This window comes from Diabrotica virgifera, chromosome 8 (assembly GCF_917563875.1).
Source record: "Diabrotica virgifera virgifera chromosome 8, PGI_DIABVI_V3a".
Taxonomy (NCBI): Eukaryota; Metazoa; Arthropoda; class Insecta; order Coleoptera; family Chrysomelidae; genus Diabrotica; species Diabrotica virgifera.
Genome location: NC_065450.1, coordinates 87,773,277 through 87,792,170, shown reverse-complemented (window position 1 = coordinate 87,792,170; position 18,894 = coordinate 87,773,277). Strand labels below are relative to the sequence as shown.

At 33.2% G+C, this 18,894-nt stretch overlaps 2 protein-coding genes across 5 annotated transcripts in view; one reads left to right on the top strand and one right to left on the bottom strand.

Annotated features, from left to right (window-relative positions):
- LOC126890782 (succinate--hydroxymethylglutarate CoA-transferase-like) overlaps nt 1-895 on the bottom strand; it is a 91,915-nt gene extending 91,020 nt beyond the window's left edge. Inside the window, exon 1 of the mRNA XM_050659974.1 lies at nt 283-895. Within this exon, the coding sequence (XP_050515931.1) occupies nt 283-895 (613 nt within the window). The remainder of the gene's footprint in view (nt 1-282) is intronic.
- Nucleotides 1-18,894, top strand: part of LOC126890780 (sodium-coupled monocarboxylate transporter 1) — a 315,978-nt gene that overhangs the window by 34,341 nt on the left and 262,743 nt on the right. The window contains exon 1 of one of the 4 annotated variants that reach the window (XM_050659971.1): nt 901-1,047. The exons of the other annotated variants lie outside the window; for them this stretch is intronic. The gene's annotated coding sequence lies outside the window, so the exon portion shown is untranslated. Of the gene's footprint in view, nt 1-900; nt 1,048-18,894 lie in introns of those variants that run through there. 4 annotated transcript variants of the gene reach the window in all.

Sequence of the window (18,894 nt, the reverse complement as noted above, 5' to 3'; positions counted from 1 at the left end):
GAGCTTTTTGTTCTGCTGGTGCTTTAAAAAATATCAATTTAAAAAGCCAAAGGGCGCCTATGCTAGTGTTGTAGGCAGGCGCCTTATACCCTAGAACTGACACTGCCCAGGGCAAAAGCACACATCTGCACAATATCACTTTTTTCTTCAACATGTTAGCGTTAGCTATGTATATGCCAAATTTCATGTCAACCTAAGCGATTCTTTAAAATCCGAAGGTTTTGCAATATATTACCATGAATGAATGGACTATAGAGCTAAAGTAATTGCAAAAACACCTACCAGTAGTTACATCTGTCATAGCTACTCCAACTTTGACTGGTTCTCCGCTTATAGTACCTGTAGCATGAATTAAACCACCCATAGATGCTGCTATAACATCATAACCAGGTCTATTTTTATAAGGACCATCAGGACCATAACCAGTGATTGAACAGTATATTAAATGTGGTGCCACTTTTCGAAAATCTTCATAGCCAAGTTTCAGCTCATCTAGTTTGCCAGGAACATAGTTTTCTACCAAGACATCACTCTTCTTCGCTAAATCGTACAATATACTCTTTCCTTCTGGATGTTTCAAATCAACGCACATACTTTTCTTGTTTCTGTTGACTGAGAGAAAATAGCAAGGTTCTTGTGTGTTGTTTGCAAAAGGTGGGCCCCATTTACGGCATTCATCCCCCATTTTTGGACGTTCAACTTTGATAACTTCAGCCCCTAGATCACTTAAAACCATAGTACAAAAAGGGCCAGCTACAATTCTGGTCAAATCTAAAATTCTAATACCGTCCAATGGAGACTCATCTGAATTGGAACTAATTTGTATGGATTTTTTTCTGATTTGGTTGGTGATTTGTTTCGTACATGACAACACTCGAAAAGTAGGACAATACATTTTACCGAAAACTGAGCTTTACAAAATTACTGTTTACTACGTACCTGTTCTCTATCGTCAGTTTCGAGTACAGTGACAGTAGTGGAAGATGTACCCTCTTGTTGGTCTTGAAATGTGACTGGTTCCGCCATCTTTCGCTGGTTATATCGCACGTAAGCACTTGATAAACATATCACTAAATTTACACTAATTAAAGCTGCTAGGGCTTAGAAATAAACATTTGTTGATAAGTTTAAAATTGATAAAAATAAGATTGACAGAAAGGTAAAAATTTTGATAGTTGTTGACAGTTAGCTGTCACTGTCAACCGATATTGCCGGTAAGGAAGAGAACGATTCTTAATATCACATGTCAATACACAGATCCGGCTTGAGGCAAGAGTGTTCCTTAAAAATTATTGAATTTATAGGAAAGAAATAATACAGTAATACGTGGTAATACGTGTACCTACAGTAAATTCAAGTTGTATTAAATAGTTCATTTAATCTTGCATCTTATGTGAAATTCTCAAATAAATTTAATTAAAAAAAATGTTTGCTTAAAAAAATATATTTAGTTATTTAGATTACGAATTTAATTTCTGCGATAAAAATTATGAAGCTGAAGCTTCACCTTATTTAATACATACAATGTGTGTTAGATAATACTTACTTATTTAATGTATTTAATGTATTTACATGTTTGTATGTTAGATATTATAGTACCTAATACTCTTTATTGGTAATTTTATTTTAATCAATGGTTTTTATCATATAAACAGCGAAAACAATTTTTTCGGACAAAAATATTGGGCCATATGACGCGTCGGACACGCTAAATATATCAAATTTATGAAAATATTAGATTTATTACCACATGGCTAATTTTAACATAATCTACCATAAAACCTTTATACAATAATGTGGTAACCTTGTCGGACAATTTTCACGGGCTTATGCGCAGTCGGATGCGCCGAAGATGTCAATTTCCTGGAATTTTTTTATTTACAACCATTTTCCGACAAAAATAGGAGCTTATAAGTAATTATATTCTAAATCAAAAAATCTAAGTGTCCGACAAAAATATTGGGGCAAATCGACAGTCGGACAAAAAATTTAATTTTTATTAGTGAACTATACTTTTAAACTATGCTTGGTTCGTGCATCTCTTATCTTCACAACAATTTTTCCGACAAAAGTAGTAGATTACAAGTAATTATATTCTTAACACATTCGCGGACACGCTGTCATTGTATACACGTATTCTTATGGAGTAAATGGCTTCATATGCAGTCATGACCGCGAATGTGTTAAACAAAAAATGTTATTGTCTGGCAAAAATGTTGGGGCAAACGAACAGAAAACTTAATTCTTTTAGGTTATCGACTTCCTTAAGAGGAGGCATTGTCAAAAGATTGTTTAAAACAGTTTTTCTCGGTTGCTTTTGCATAGTTTTAGCTGAAAATTGGCGCACACACTAAGTACAACATTTAAAAGGGCGTGACTGTTTGCTGTTCGGTCATCGGCGGTTTCCGACGGAGAGGTATATCTTCTCATTATCTTCTCATTATCTTTCTCGCTCCAACTACATAAGGTTCTCTTATCATACTATCTGATTCTCCATAAGGTTCTCTTTGTTAGAGACATCAAAACTGTTTTCCTTTTATAACGTTCGAGAAATAACTCGTCTCATAACGGCGAATGATCCTTTACACGGAGTTTACGTAAAAGTTATGGAGATAGTTATGTGTCATAGTTATCCTAACTTTAAAGTAAAAGTTAAAAATAACTTCGGTGATTCATCACAGGGCTGAACATTTGAAGATTTCTAATAATATAAACTTAAAAAAATATACCATAGCTTGTTTCATTTAATTCGTATAAACAAATTATAAAGCGTTTTTATGAAGCGCATTTGTCCGGATCACACATTAACTGTGATCGAACGAAGGTGACATTTTGGCATAAATAGAACTTTTCAACGTTTCTCATATGTCGTATAATCCGTGTATAATAGGTGCGTTCGCGGGTACAGTTGTCAAATTGTCGCCGACAATTTTTAACCTCACTTAATATAAATAATACCGTTAATAGATAAATATACAAGGTATATTTACTTTTAATTAATATTAATAAATAATTATTAAATTATACTATACCTTATATATTTATCTATTAACGATATTATTTATATTATTTTAAAGTGCACATGCGTGTTCTGATAATTTATCCAATTTTCTTACAATTTCAGGTACCCGCGAACGTAACTAATATTAATATACGACATATGACAGGAGCTCGAAACAAATAGAGGCGTTGAAAAATCCTATTGGTAACTGTTCAATTTTATTTATACAGGGTGTTAGTAAATAAGTACGAAAAACATTGAGGGATAGTTCTACATGAAAAAATAATGGCAGTTCGCTCTGTAAACATGTCCGTAAATGCTTCGTTTCCGAGATACAGGGTGTTGAAATTTTTATTTTAAACTGCCTATTTTTTTTATTGCTCTATAAGACCGGTTGAGATATGAAAATTACATTTGGTGGGCTTTAGAGGTAGTTATTGCGCATTTTTTGACAAACAAATAACAATTTTGTATTCATCATTGGCGCGCCTACGGGTAATGGTCTGAATTTTTTAAAGAAAAAAATGGTACGTCACTGAGATATTTCAAACTAAAAATTATTTTTATATTCCACGTTTAATTTATGAAAAAGAACCTTTCTTGTATTTTTTCATTTGGTTCACCGTTTTTATGCGAAAAATAAAACACCTTCGCGCGTATTTTTCATTTCTTAATACATTATCAAGAACTCTCCAATATAATACTACCAAAGTAGAACAATAACAGAAAATATTACTAAAAAGATTTTAACTAGGTGCAAAGCTACAACAAATGTTCAAAATTGCCCCCTTTAAAGGTAACGGCATAATTTTATATTCACCATTGGCGCCCGTGCAGGTAATGGTCTGAATTTTTTAAAGAAAAAAATAGTACGTCACTGAGATACGTCAAATTCAAAATTATTTTTGAAGTTTTCGTTTAATTTACGACAAAAAATCATTATTGTCTTTATTTCGTATGCGGCGCCGTTTTTATACAAAAAAATAAAACATCTTAACGTTTACAAATTATTCGAGGTAGATTTCATAGAAACTTATTTCAAATACGTTGTAAACGTTAAGATGTTTTATTTTTGCAGAAAAACGGCGCCTCATATGAAAAAAAGACAAGAACAATTTTTTGTCGTAAATTAAACGAGGAAATCAAAAATAATTTTTAATTTGACATATCTCAGTGGCGTACTATTTTTTTCTTTAAAAAATTCAGGCCATTACCCGTACGCGCGCCAATGGTGAATATAAAATTACTCTGTCATCTTTAAAGGAGGTAATTTTGAACATTTGTTGTAGCCTTGTACATACTTAAAATCTTTTTAGAAATATTTTCTGTAATTGTTCTAAGTTTGGTATTATTATATTGGAGAGTTCTTGATAATGTATTACGAAATGAAAAATACTCGCGAAGATGTTTTATTTTTTTGCATAAAAACGGTGCACCATATGAAAAAACGACAAGAAAGGTTCTTTATCATAAATTAAACGTGGAATACAAAAATAATTTTTAATTTGAAATTTCTCAGTGGCGTATTATTTTTTTCTTTAAAAAAATTCAGACTTACCCGTAGTCGCGCCTATGATGAATACAAAATTGTTAATTGTATATCAAAAAATGCGCAATAGCTACCTCTTAAAACCCACCAAATTTAATTTCCATAGCTCAAACGGTCTTAGAGCAATAAAAAAAATTCACAGTTTGAAATAAAAATTTCAACACCCTGTATCTCGGAAACGAAGCATTTACGGTTTATAGAGCGAACTGCCATTATTTTTTTTATATAGAATTACCCCTTAAAGTTTTTCATACTTATTCACTAACACCCTGTATATTTATTAGTGTCGTATTGTTTTGATGTTTCGAAAATTGTTATGTATACCAAGGCCAGAATAAAATAAAAAAAAATTGTTGTCAGTTATTAATCACTAAAATACAATATAATCTATCAGCTTGTCAGATTTCAAACTAGCAATTAATAACCTTCTCCTTCTTCTTCTTCTTCTTCTTCTTCTTCTTCTTCTTCTTCTTCTTTTTGTATAGATATGACTGCCTGTTTTTTCAATGTGCCTCTAGTAAGTTGTCGTTCCATCGTTTTCGTGGCCTTTCCACTGATCGTCTTCCTATTGGGGAACCGTCCCTCGCTGTCCTGACTACCCTATTTGTTGTCATTCGGCTTATGTGGTCATTCCATTCTATTCCTCTGTTTCGTACCCAGTTATTAATGTTATCCACCTTGCATCTCCGTCGTATATCTGTACTTCTAGCTCTGTCCCATAGAGTCTTACCATCGATTTTTCGAAGGGTTTTCATCTCCGCTGTTTCGAGCAATCTTTTTGTCCTCTCTGTGTCGGGTCGTGTTTCTGCCGCGTATGTCATTATTGGTCTGATGACTGTTTTGTAAATTCTGCCTTTCATTTCTTTTCCGATATTTTTATTTCTCCATATTGTGTCATTCAGGCAACCTGCGGCTCTGTTTTCTCTATTCACTTGATCTTCCACTTCTGTTTCGAGCCTTCTGTAGCTAGATAGTGTGATGCCTAGATATTTAAACTCCATCACTTGTTCTATTATCTGACCTTCCAGCTCCAATTTACATCTTATTGGGTCTGCTGTTATAACCATGCATTTTGTCTTTTTTGAGGAAATTAACACGTTAAATTTTCTGGCGATTATGTTGAATTGGTGCAGCATACGTTGTAAATCATCTTCACTTTGAGAGATTAGTATTGCATCGTCCGCATAGCAGATTATTTTAAGTTGTTTTTCTCCCATTTGGTATCCCTTTTTAGTTCTTACTTTGTTTATTATTTCGTCCATGATCAGGTTGAATAATAAAGGACTCAAGGAATCCCCCTGTCTTATCCCATTGCCGGCTTCAATTAGGTCAGTTAGTTCATCTTCCACTTTTACTTTTCAATTAATAACCATACATTCGAATCACTATCGATGAGCGAATTACAATATTTTATTAAATATAAAGAAGACACAGCACCTGGGAATGACAAAATCACATATTCGATGATAAAGTACCTACCAGAATCAGCACAAAAAAACCTTACTTATCATATATAATGATACACTAAAAGGCAAGACCACCCCAGAGAGCTGGAAGACACAAACCATACTACCATTTCTCAAACCAATTAGAAATCCAGAACTAGTAGACAGCTACTTACTACAGAGCAATAGCCCTTTCATCATGCATACGAAAAGGTAATGGAACATATTATAAAAAATATATTAGAGTGGATAGTTGAACAGACAAAAACATTTAACTTTTTTCAATCAGGATTTAGAAAAGGAATGGGAATTCAGAATAATATTGCTGTTCTTACAACTTACATTCAGGCCGCCTTATCAGAAAACAAATATGTATGGTTTGTTCAACAGTAAATTGTTGAATTCAATTAGTGCGGTCGTAAATATTATTAAATTTATCTGACCTGGCCCATTGTTAAGACCCACCCGGAGCGATAAGCCACCGAGGTAGACAGAGTTGGTCTTTTGCAATTAACACTGACTAGACGGTACTCCCATAATAAAGCCTAAAATAAATTTTACCTGAAACCGGGCCTTTTATACTATTATCGGTTAATCCAGAATGTTTATAGTGGTAACTAATTGAACTCAAACCATTTACTGTTAAACATACTTTACTTGGAGTTTTCCTAGACATAAAGGCTGCTTATAATCATGTCAACATATATCTCTTATACAAAAAATGTTAGAGTTAAATCTTCCACTTAGCTCATTAATATCGTATTCAATCTTGTCCACAATAGAAAAATATATATTAAAGACAATGAAGAAAACCTTGTAGGACCAGGCTACACTACACACGGTTTACCCCAGGGCTCACCTCCCAGTCTCTTACTTTTCAACATCTACATCAGTACCATTTACGACATAATTCCAGACAAATTTATTCTACTATCATATGCAGACGATCTAGTCTTATTAAGTAAACATTATAACCATATTCAAGGAACAATTTCTACAAATTTAGGTCTAGCTGACGTACAAAACTGGCTAAATATACACAATTTTTCAATTTCGGTAAACAAAAGTGATAGTATAAGATTGATCCAAAAGATGGCATAACACAGACATCCAAACTGAAAGTTCTCCTCCAACACCAAATTGTTCTATATGGTCCACATAATGTTCAGAAAAAAGTCACACCATTTTGAGCGTCGGGTTTGGGAAGGGGGGAGAGAGGGGGGAGAAATCGGTAAATTCGTAGTTTTTTGCGTTTTTCGTCAATATTTCTAAAACTATGCGGTTTAGCATGAACAACCTTCTATACAAAAATGTTCTACATTAAATTTGAAATAAAAAAGGTCCAATGCATAATCCTTCTAAAATGGACGGTTCTAAAGTTACAGAGGTAGTATAGTATAATTGGTCCAAAAAAGGCCTAACCCAGACATCAAAAATAAAAGTTTTCCTCCAACACCAAATTGTTCTATATGGTCTACATATGGTTCAGTAAAAAGTTACACCATTTTGAGCGTGCGGTTTGGGGGGGAGATTGGGGAGAATTCGGTAAATTAATAGTTTTTTTATGTTTTTCGTCAATATTTCTAAAACTATGCTTTAGCGTAAACAATATCTATATAAAAATGTTTTACATAAAATTTAAAACAAAAAAGGTCCTAAGTATATAGAAATGTAACCATTAGCTCCCAGACTATAAACCATTGTTCATTGAACTACATGGAATCGCAAGCTCAGCAATTGCAACACAACGGGACAATGTACTCATTTTCAATTTTATTTTAAATTCATTCGATTATCATTCTCTGATCAATTCGTTTCATTTTGTAATTAAGAATTTTTATTATATAATTTTTGAAGTAGAAAACTTAATTGTAATATTTTAAAAATAAAATCTTTTTTAAAAGTCACATCGAGAGTGCGTAAATTTATCTGGCGCTGCGAACAGGATACAGATCGTACAAGAAACATAAGCAGTTTCCTTGGTCAACGAAGTTGTTAGACGAGAAATCCGAACCGGAAAAGAAAAGATTATGTGCAGGAAATCCCAACAGATCATCCTACTGTAAGTACATTTTCCTTTTCATTCCTATTTTTGATTTATGAGCACTTTCATTGATATTTCTGAAAACTCTGTTAATAATTTAAATACTTTGCTTGAAAATCTTACATTAAATACTGAAATTGATTCTAACGCCCGTATTAGCGCCGATACCGATTCTATTCAACAAATTCCTACTATTATTATCACAGAAGTTGAAATGCCGTTCTTAAATGCCGATATCACTAGCCTATGTGCTACGTTACCGGAATTCTCCACCGGAGACAATTTATCTACCTTTTTAAAATCGGTCGATAACTTAATTACATTCCTGGTAGGCCAACAGCTTACAGCTTCGCAAGAATTTATCTTAAACTCTAATATTATTGCTCGTATCAAAGGCGAACCGCGGGATTTTCTTAATTATTCAAACAAAACCGCTTGGGCTGAAGTCAGACCAGCTCTTTTAGCTAAATATGGAGACAGACGCTCCGAAGATATTTTAGTTACTCAACTTTCAACCACAGTTCAAAAAAATCACGAATCTTATGATCAATATCACCAGAGAATTACAAAAAATTTAAACGATTTATTACAGCATACAACTCTAAATGATAATGTTGAAACTGCTAATTTTAAGACTCCCTATTTTAAAAATATAGCTTTAAAAACATTTTGCACAGGTATTAATGAACCATATGCCGAATATTTGTCGCATTTTACAATAACTTCGCTTGAACAAGCGCTCCAAAAATGTATAGTTTATGACAACCACAAATCTCAACAGAAATATATGACCTATTTAAAGACGCAACAAAATAATAAACCATTTTCACCAAAACAGAAACCTGCTAATACAAATCAGACATTTTTTAATAATAACCCAAATCCTACAAGAAATGTTTTTCAACAAAACTCTAACTCTTATCCGAGACAACCAAACTTCAACTCTTATCAGAGACAACCAAACTTCTTCAACTCTAATCCGAGACAAAACTTTTCTCAAACCAATTCTAACTTAACATCAAGAAACAATGCCCATCAGAACACAAATTTTGCTACTAGGCCAAACGCCAATGCAACTCCTAATCCTAATTTTAATTCTTTTAGAAATAATCCACAAAATAATAACAATTTCAATAGACAAATCCGAAATCCCCAACCTGAAAGATATAACGCTACCCCAATGACCGAGGTACAAACTCTCGCCACAAGAAATGAACCCATGGATTTGGATGCGTCCACTATTAGACGTACGCATAATTTTAATATTAACGCAAACTCAGATGAAAATTTCGAATACACCCCTGACTATTTCGAAGTTAATGACGATGACTATCCCCAAGAATTAATTGAAGAAACTTCTCAGGATTTTCTCGAGGATCCTACAGACGAACATCCTCCACCAATATCGATCTAAGTAATCTCCAAACTAATCCCCGACTACCGTTCTTCTTCCTACCTGATTCAAACATTAAAGTACTAATCGACACTGGTGGCTCCCACACAGTCGTCTCACCAAAAGTTTTAAAATATTTTGACCCCTCACATATTTACGAAAAACCGTTCACACTGACATCCATGAAAACAACCCAAAGCTATTCACTAAACATAAAAACACCTTTACTACAAGTCTATAATATTTACGAACCCATAAATGCCCGAATCGCTGATTGGAGCGAAGATTTTGACATTCTTTTAGGAAACTCTGAGCTTGAACGTTTTAAAGCCGTAATTAATTATAAAACTAAAATACTAAACTTAACTACTCACAATGTCGAAATTAATTTCTATACTTTATACAATAAAATACCCGTTGACATACAACAAGGACAAGTCTTTATTCACGCCACAAAAATTGCAAATTTACAAATACCTAACTCAATCCACAATGTAAGTGACGGATTTTTAGAAAACATTACACTACAAAAACCTATGCAATTAGATACACTACACGTCGAAAATCTAGACAATTATGAAATTTCACCTCCCCCGACTGAATTTCACGAACCAGCAATAAGAACAGAACACCTAAACGAAGAAGAAAGAAGTAAAATCATAAAACTTTGTAAAAAATACAAAGATATTTTTTACGATGATTCAAAGAATTTAACTTTCACATCTGCTGTGAAACACGAAATAAAAACCAAGGACGAAACTCCCATTTACGTAAGAGGCTACAGACATCCAAAATCTATGCAAGAAGAGATCACTCGACAAGTAAACAAACTTTTGGACAACAAGATAATCCGCAACTCAATCTCGCCATTCTCAGCCCCAGTATGGATTGTTCCCAAGAAACCTGATGCCTCAGGAAAACGGAAATTCCGTATGGTGATCGATTATAGAAAACTTAATGAGAATACTATCGGAGATAAGTACCCCCTACCAAAAATTGATGAAATCCTTGACAATCTCGGAAAAGCTACATACTTCACTACCCTCGATCTCGCTCAAGGCTTCCACCAAATAGAAGTTCACCCAAACTCTATTCACAAAACAGCATTTTCAGTACCCCACGGCCACTTCGAATTTTTACGAATGCCTTTTGGACTAAAGAATAGTCCTGCCACTTTCGAAAGATTAATGGACAACATCCTAAGACCCTTCCTACACAAATTTTGCTTTGTTTATATGGATGACGTCATAGTCTTCTCCAAATCTCTACAAGATCACTTGGTCCACATCTCCACAATTTTTAATACATTTCGAGAAAACAATCTCAAGGTCCAACTAGATAAATCTGAATTTCTGACTAAAGAAGTTGCCTTCCTAGGTCACATAGTTACTCCCGAAGGTATAAAACCGAACCCCAGTAAGATCGAAGCTATCCAAAAATACCCTCTACCTAAGACTGTCAAAGAAATAAAATCCTTTTTAGGCCTTATTGGCTTCTACAGACGTTTTTGTAAAAACTTTGCAAAGATCACCTCTCCATTCACAAGATGCACACGAAAAAATGCAATCATTGATCCCACTAATCCAGAGTTCTTAGAGTGTTTTCAAAAATGTAAACAGTTACTAACCAACGCCCCGATTCTCCAATACCCTGACTTCTCTAAACCATTCGTATTAACTACAGATGCATCTAACATCGCTATTGGATCTGTTTTATCCCAGAATAATCAGCCAATCGCCTACTACTCTCGCACATTAAATACTGCAGAGCAGAACTACTCCACAATCGAAAAAGAATTGCTTGCCATGGTAGATTCTTGTAAACACTTCCGCCCATATCTTTATGGCCAAAATTTTATCATTGAAACCGATCACAACCCACTCGTTTGGATTAATAAAATCAAAGACCCTTGCTCAAGATTATCTCGCCAAAGAATTAAACTTGAGGAATTTCAATTTGAAGTCCGATACAAAAAAGGAAAAGAAAATCAAGTAGCCGACGCTCTCAGCCGAGTCCAAATAAACGCCTTAAGCACTAGTTCAAACTCTGCCGAACCACCGGATATTAATGACCAATTTGACGTCGATGAATTCTTAAACGACTTTGACAAAAACCAAAACCCAACAGACGAAAACACGCAACACACCTCTGCCGAAAATCCTATTACAGGAATAGAAATATCAGAAGAACCAATCAACTTGTCATCCAACCAAATTATATTTGAACCTAACTCTGACGAATACAAAATGACTTATAAGAAAATTTTTAACAAACACCGTCATACAGTAACTATTACCGATGATTGGAAAAACGAATTACCAGAAACCTTCCAACATTTACTTAGGCCCAACCAAAAATTTGCGATAAAAATACCGCACGAATTTCGACCTTTCATATGCAATTATTTCAAAGAAAAAATAAATTCCACAGTCAAAACAATATTTTGCAACAAACTATTACAAGACATCGAAGACGAAACACAACAGTTAGAATGTATCAAAAAATACCACACTGATAACCATAATGGAATAGTAGAAACTTACAAGCACCTGAGACATAAATTTTACTGGCCCTCTATGCAAACTACAATCTCAAACTTTATCAACTCTTGTGAAATATGCTTACAAAACAAGTACGAAAGACACCCTTACAAACCGCCACAATTAGGACCACTTTTGGGACACAAACCGTTCCACATATTACACATAGACGTATTTCATTGTAACAAAAATCTTTATCTGACCATTATAGATTCATTCTCCAAGTACGCCCAATGTTATAAATTACCTGACAAAACGTCGATCTCTATTCTGAGTAAATTAAGACACTACTTCTCTCATCATAACTATCCCCAAAAAATAGTTTGCGACCCAGGCACAGAATTCAATTCTGCAGTCCTTAAAGAATTTTTAAACCTTCATAAAATAGAAATACATTTCACTACTGCCAACAACTCATCCTCTAATTCACCCGTAGAACGCTTCCACTCCACACTTATAGAAAAACTTCGCACCTTGCGTGCCCAAAACCCTAATGATTCACTAGATGACATTTTCACACATGCCGTTTTAATCTACAACCAATCTATTCACAGTGCTACCAACTATTCTCCTTTCTCAATCCTTTACGGTCCATACGCCGAAGAAATACATTTCGACTTCGACCTTCCAGTGTACGAAACGTACAACCAAAACCACAAAGACGAATTACAACCATTCATCCAGGAACTTTATAATAAACAAAAAGAAAAAAGACAAGACGCTTTAGACAAACATAACGAAAACGCCGAAGAGATACCCGAAGTCGATCTTTCACAACCTCTGTATGTATCTAAGAAAAAACACAAACCCAAATTACAAGCCCCTTACTCCATAATGCATCCCGACAAACAAGAAAAGACTAAAATAACCGGAAAAACAGATAAACAAAATAAAACTAGCACCCACCTTAAATTTGTAAAAAGAACTAGGAAACATGTAGACAAAAATATTTCAAACAAAATCTCCTTTCAGGATAACCCTGTCCCTGGGACATCCACTCAAAATACTGGAAGTTCCCAATAATGGATACTTCGCCGAAGATATTGGCAAATCTCACGAAATTTCTCACTACCACAGACACTTTCTTCACATTGACTTAGAAAAACTAGAAGAAATCCTAAACATTAGCCCAATGGACTATTTTAAAGACAAACTAAAAAGAGGACCACTTTCGACACTATACACTCAATACAAACATCTACAACAACAAGCACAAGATGACCTACACAAAATTACACGTAAAAGAACACAAAAAAGAGGACTTTTTAACTTTCTAGGTACAGCCATAAAATACATTACAGGAAACCCAGACGACTCAGATCTAGACATTCTAAAAACCCATATTACCGCTATAGAAATGAAACAAAACGAGATAATAAAAACGCTTAATAATCAGATCTCGTATGGGCAAGCCAGCGATACGAGATTCGAAAAACTCTTAATAAATTTAAATAAAAATAATGCCTTGCTTACATCCACTATTAACAAGCTGTCAGCTGACCTCGACGGATATGTCGCACTACAGAACGAAATATTAAACCTTCAAAACATTTATGAATTTTTGATGAAATTAATCAGGACCATCTCCTTATCTCATCTAGATATCTCCAATATTGAATTGTTTACATTAAAGGAACTTGAAACTCTCAAATCAGATCTCTTAAAAATTTATCCCAGAAATTCTTTATTAGTAAATGATGAACACCCATATGAATTAGTTGAACTTTCCAAAACATTAGTTTGTGTCACACAGCGAACCATGCTCATAATAATCAAAATTCCTATCCTCTACGAACAATCCCACAACACACTTAAAATTTATCCTATTCCAAATGCAGACCATATTATGATTCTTCCACCAGCACATTATCATTCCAATAATAAATGGTTCGAGATATGCACGAGACAAGCTGAAAACATCATATGCACAAAACCAGTAAGGTCCCAATGTACGATACCAAATGTCAAGAATTGCACCAAAAGTATAGCCAAAGAAAATTTCTTCCAAGAAACCAACAATGCGATACTATTGGGAATAGTAGAACCAATAAATATTAGAGAACAAACCATTAAATCCAGCAGCATCCTTACCACAAATGAATCCATTACCATAGATGGCATCAAATTCAACAAAAAGTCAAATCAAGAAATCCACGTTCCCGATATCATACCCATGGAACTTATTGCAAACCACGAAATAATAATCGAAAAATTGAGAATCCCAGAAACGCATGGACAAATTCAACCTATCGAGATGACCGCTAATTTACCGCAGCTTTCCACTGGAGTCAGCATCACTGCACTAATAATCATCTTATTTGTGTCATTGATTCTAACAATATTCCTACTGAAGAAAAGAAAACGTATTTCCAAAATCCTTTTCGGACCTAAGCTAGATACAGCCCAAATCCAAATTTTAGAAGAACTAGTAGCAGAAGTATCAAGAACTTCGAGGACGAAGCAAAATCCTCCCGAGGGAGAAGAAATGTAACCATTAGCTCCCAGACTATAAACCATTGTTCATTGAACTACATGGAATCGCAAGCTCAGCAATTGCAACACAACGGGACAATGTACTCATTTTCAATTTTATTTTAAATTCATTCGATTATCATTCTCTGATCAATTCGTTTCATTTTGTAATTAAGAATTTTTATTATATAATTTTTGAAGTAGAAAACTTAATTGTAATATTTTAAAAATAAAATCTTTTTTAAAAGTCACATCGAGAGTGCGTAAATTTATCTATATATAATTGTTATAAAATCAACGATTCCAGAGATACGGAGGGTGAAAAGTGGAGGTTTTCGATACTTTTTATATTATTTGGGCAATTTATGATGATTTTGGGTAGTGAAGTTGACGTTTCTTCAAGGGCTTATCAGCTTATCACTAACATACTATCGGCCAGTGAAATAGCAAATTTTATTTATAAAACCCAATCCTGTTAACCCTGTGGTGGTAGCGCCTATTTTTACACAAATTTGATGCGCCGAGGTTCGCCAGACCCGATGTATAAATATAATATAAATATATATTTTTGTATATTTTTAAATATTTTCTTTGCCTTTATTAATTAACAATCTTCTTATAAATACGTTTGTGTCAAAATGATATTAAATAATATATTATTTCAATATTTTTTGACATTTCTTTACAACCCTACATTTTGATACCAAAAAAACGTTTAATTAAAAAAAATTATTTACCCCCTAATAAAACATGACATATTTATTTTAAAGATACATAAAAAGTAATATTGAAACAAACTAAAAATCGTAAAATAATCGATTAAGTGGAACATTCATCACAGTAAATATTGACATGTTTGAGACATAAAAATGTATGGCAATTTTGCAATAGTATTTTGACTTATTGTTATTTTTACATCCTCTTCGGTATTCGATAACTCATATTGGACTTCGCAATGATTGAAGTTGTCGGTCTCAGAACAATCATCTTCTGAATCAATATTTATTTCACTGCCAGATGATACTTCTCCCAGTAGACGAAGAAGTCTGTCTTGCTGGGCCTCGTAATCTATTATCTGCAAATAATTATTGTTATAAGTATAAAATACAATTTAAAGAAATCATTCAAATACCATATAGAACAATTTGGTGTTGCAGGAAAACTTTTACTTTGGATGTTTAGGTTAGACCTTTTTACACTTTACGTTTTTAATTGATTATCTGATACTTTGCATAATGCTGCCTTCTGCTAGTAAAAAATTATATTTATAGATACAATAGTGACATATTGAAATGTGTACACCAAATGGCATCGAATGGGCACTCATACATTATGAGTATTCTCCAAGACCATGTTGTTTCTTACGCCGGCTACATAGTTGACGGCTTCATGCTAATGCATGATAATGCTCAATGTCACACAGTGCGGATTACGAATGATTACCTAGCCAACACAAATATAACAACAATGGACTGGCCTCCATTGAGTCCGGACATGAACCCCATCGAACACATATGGGATGAGCTCAAAGGCATGGTTCGGATCCGTAATCCAGCACCAGCCACAGTGGCGAAGCTAAAAACTGCATTGGATAAAGAATGGAAAGTGATTCTTCAGCAATCAGTCAGAAACTTAATAAAGTCCTAAGATCTCGCATGGAAAATGTAAAACAATGCAGAGGAGAAAATACTCTGTATTAATTTTGATTTTTTATGTTAATTTACTTTTATGTTCATTACATATTGACTTTCATTCATAACATGTTTTCTCACTTACAATATTAAGTTATATTTGTAATGTTGTTTAGTTACTAACTTTATAAATATTAGTGCCATTGCAATAAAAATGACTTCTATTTACAATATTTTACTTCCAATTTTATCTACAGTGATGAGCACGCTAATAACCGGCAAAATAGCTCAAAAGATGGAAATCATAATACATTGCGAAACAAAAAGAAATGAAACTAGTGGAGGTGGAAATTATCGTTATAAACGTATTAATCAACATTACATTACATAGTTTCCCACCTTTAGACGTCTGTGACAGGAGTATTTTATAGAATTCTACTATCACAGTGACAGTTGTCATACTCCTCTGATACGTCTAAAGGTGGGAAACTATGTAATTTAATGTTATTTTAAACGTTTATAACGATAATTTCCACCTCCACTAGTTTCATCGCTTTTTGTTTCGCAATGCATCTAGTCTAGTAAAATAAAATTACACTACGACATGTAAATCAAAATGTAAATTCGTACAGGTTGAAACAAATTTTATATCAAAGTTTAGGTGGGTACAAAAGATATTTTTAAGAAAGTATTTAAATCATACAAGGGGATCATTGTTTAAATAATTAAAAAGGGGTCATTTTTGCAAAAAAATTTCTTTTTTAATTGCTGAGGTCATTCACTTACTAATGAAGGTCTATAGGATTGTTTTCTGCAAAGTGAAAGGGTAAGTCTTTCACATAAGACTTACTAAGTTAAATTTGACCCCCTATTTATTTAAATAATTATACATAAAACTTTAAAAACAAATTTGCAAAAAATTATTTTTAGCGTCTTAAATAAGCACTATAAAATATCTTTATTTACAGGAGAAGTTGCGCTATGTTATCAGTATTAATAAAAAAAATTGGTCCAAAAATATTTAATATTTTTTGAGATATTCAATTTGTTTATTGTTACTCTATTTTAAATTGCAAAAACGCGGTTTTTGCCAAAGAAATATTCACCTGCTTAAGATCTCATTATTTTTATTTTTATTTATACTTTCGATAAATGTATTGATAAATTCAAATTTCAGTTAAACTCCCCCCTAAAATGGCATTTGAAACTTATTCAAATTTATTTATAATTTGTTTTTTTAACAACTCTATTTTCAATTGCAAAAACGCGGTTGTTGCCAAAGAAATATTCACCTGTATTAAATCTTATTATTTTTATTTTTATGTATATTTTCGATAAATGTATTGATAAATTCAAATTTCAATTAAACTTCCCCCTAAAATGGCATTTAAAAATTATTCTAATTTGTTTTTTTAATAACGTCCCGGGGATTAAATATTTTGAAATGCCGTTTCGATAATTGGGTTTCTGGGAATTTTTCACTAGTTAACAAATTTTTTTGTCTTTTTTTCCTCTTCTTTTTTTTCTTGGAGTTATATTACTACGGGCCCTTTTAGGGTTAAGTTTCATTAAAAATGTCGAATCTCTAAGTTGTAGTTTCTAGACCTAAAAATATTAAGATTGGTCTAAAATCACTTAAATAAAATGTGCCTACTTACTGAGTTACAGGGTGTTTTATTTAAAAATTTAAAAATTATTTTTACCAAGTACTTTCAAACTATTTGACGTATCCTTATCATACTTGGCAGAAAGTGTGGGTACTATACAGTCTACTAAATTGTTATAAATAAAAGTTTCTAGCTACTACCAGAGGCGTACGACAGGGATAGTTAATGGTTGACCCTTCCCAAATTCTACGCCACTGAGGGAATTACTATTTTAGCGAAATTTTTCGATTCTCCAATACTTTCTATGTAAATAATATACTCTTTACTGGTAACGATTAAGTCATTAGTTTTCGAGATATTGGACGTTAAAAATCAAATGGCATAGGTATTTTGATTAATTAATTCATTCATTTTAAACTTCCAATATCTCTCAAACTGATGACTTTATCAATACCAATAAAGTTATTTACATACAAAGTATTGGAGAATCGAAAAATTTCGCTAAAATAGTAATTCACTCAGTGGCGTAGAATTTGGGAAGGGTCAATCATTCACTATCCCCTGTCGTACGCCTCTGGCACTAGCTAGAAACGTTTATTTATCACAATTTAGTAGGGTGTATAATAGCCACACTTTCTGCCAAGTCAATGAGCAGCCAAAGCGAACGGTTGTCTATGTACGAAAAAGCTGTGATAAAACCCGAAAAAACGACAACAAAACAAAACAATTATTTTATTGTGTCTAAAAATTCGTGAATGTATTTAAAGTTTTTAAACAAAGCAATTAGTTATTGCGGATTTTACCAGTGTTTTTATTTTATTAATAACATTTTAATTTTTAACGTTAATAAGTAAAAGAACATTCGCTCATTGAAAGCTGTTAGCAGCGAGTTATCGTCAGCAATGATGTTAGAGATTCCAGTGGCGTATCAACCGAGCAGGTAACATGAACAACTTTTCAACAGGCTTTTATTCCCAACCAAATTATGAACAAAATGTAAAAACCATGGCTCCAATGATCCAAAATCCTATACAAATTCTCACTTGTATGGTGGTACGTGGATATTTATTATACTGGAATGGGGTTGACTATCAGGAATACACTATGTACTCATAACTTCTTTATTTGGTTAAACTAATACCGTATAAATGTATTCAGTTGATAGGTGACATTATTCTGCTCTAACGGCAGCAACCTCTCAAACCTAACTAA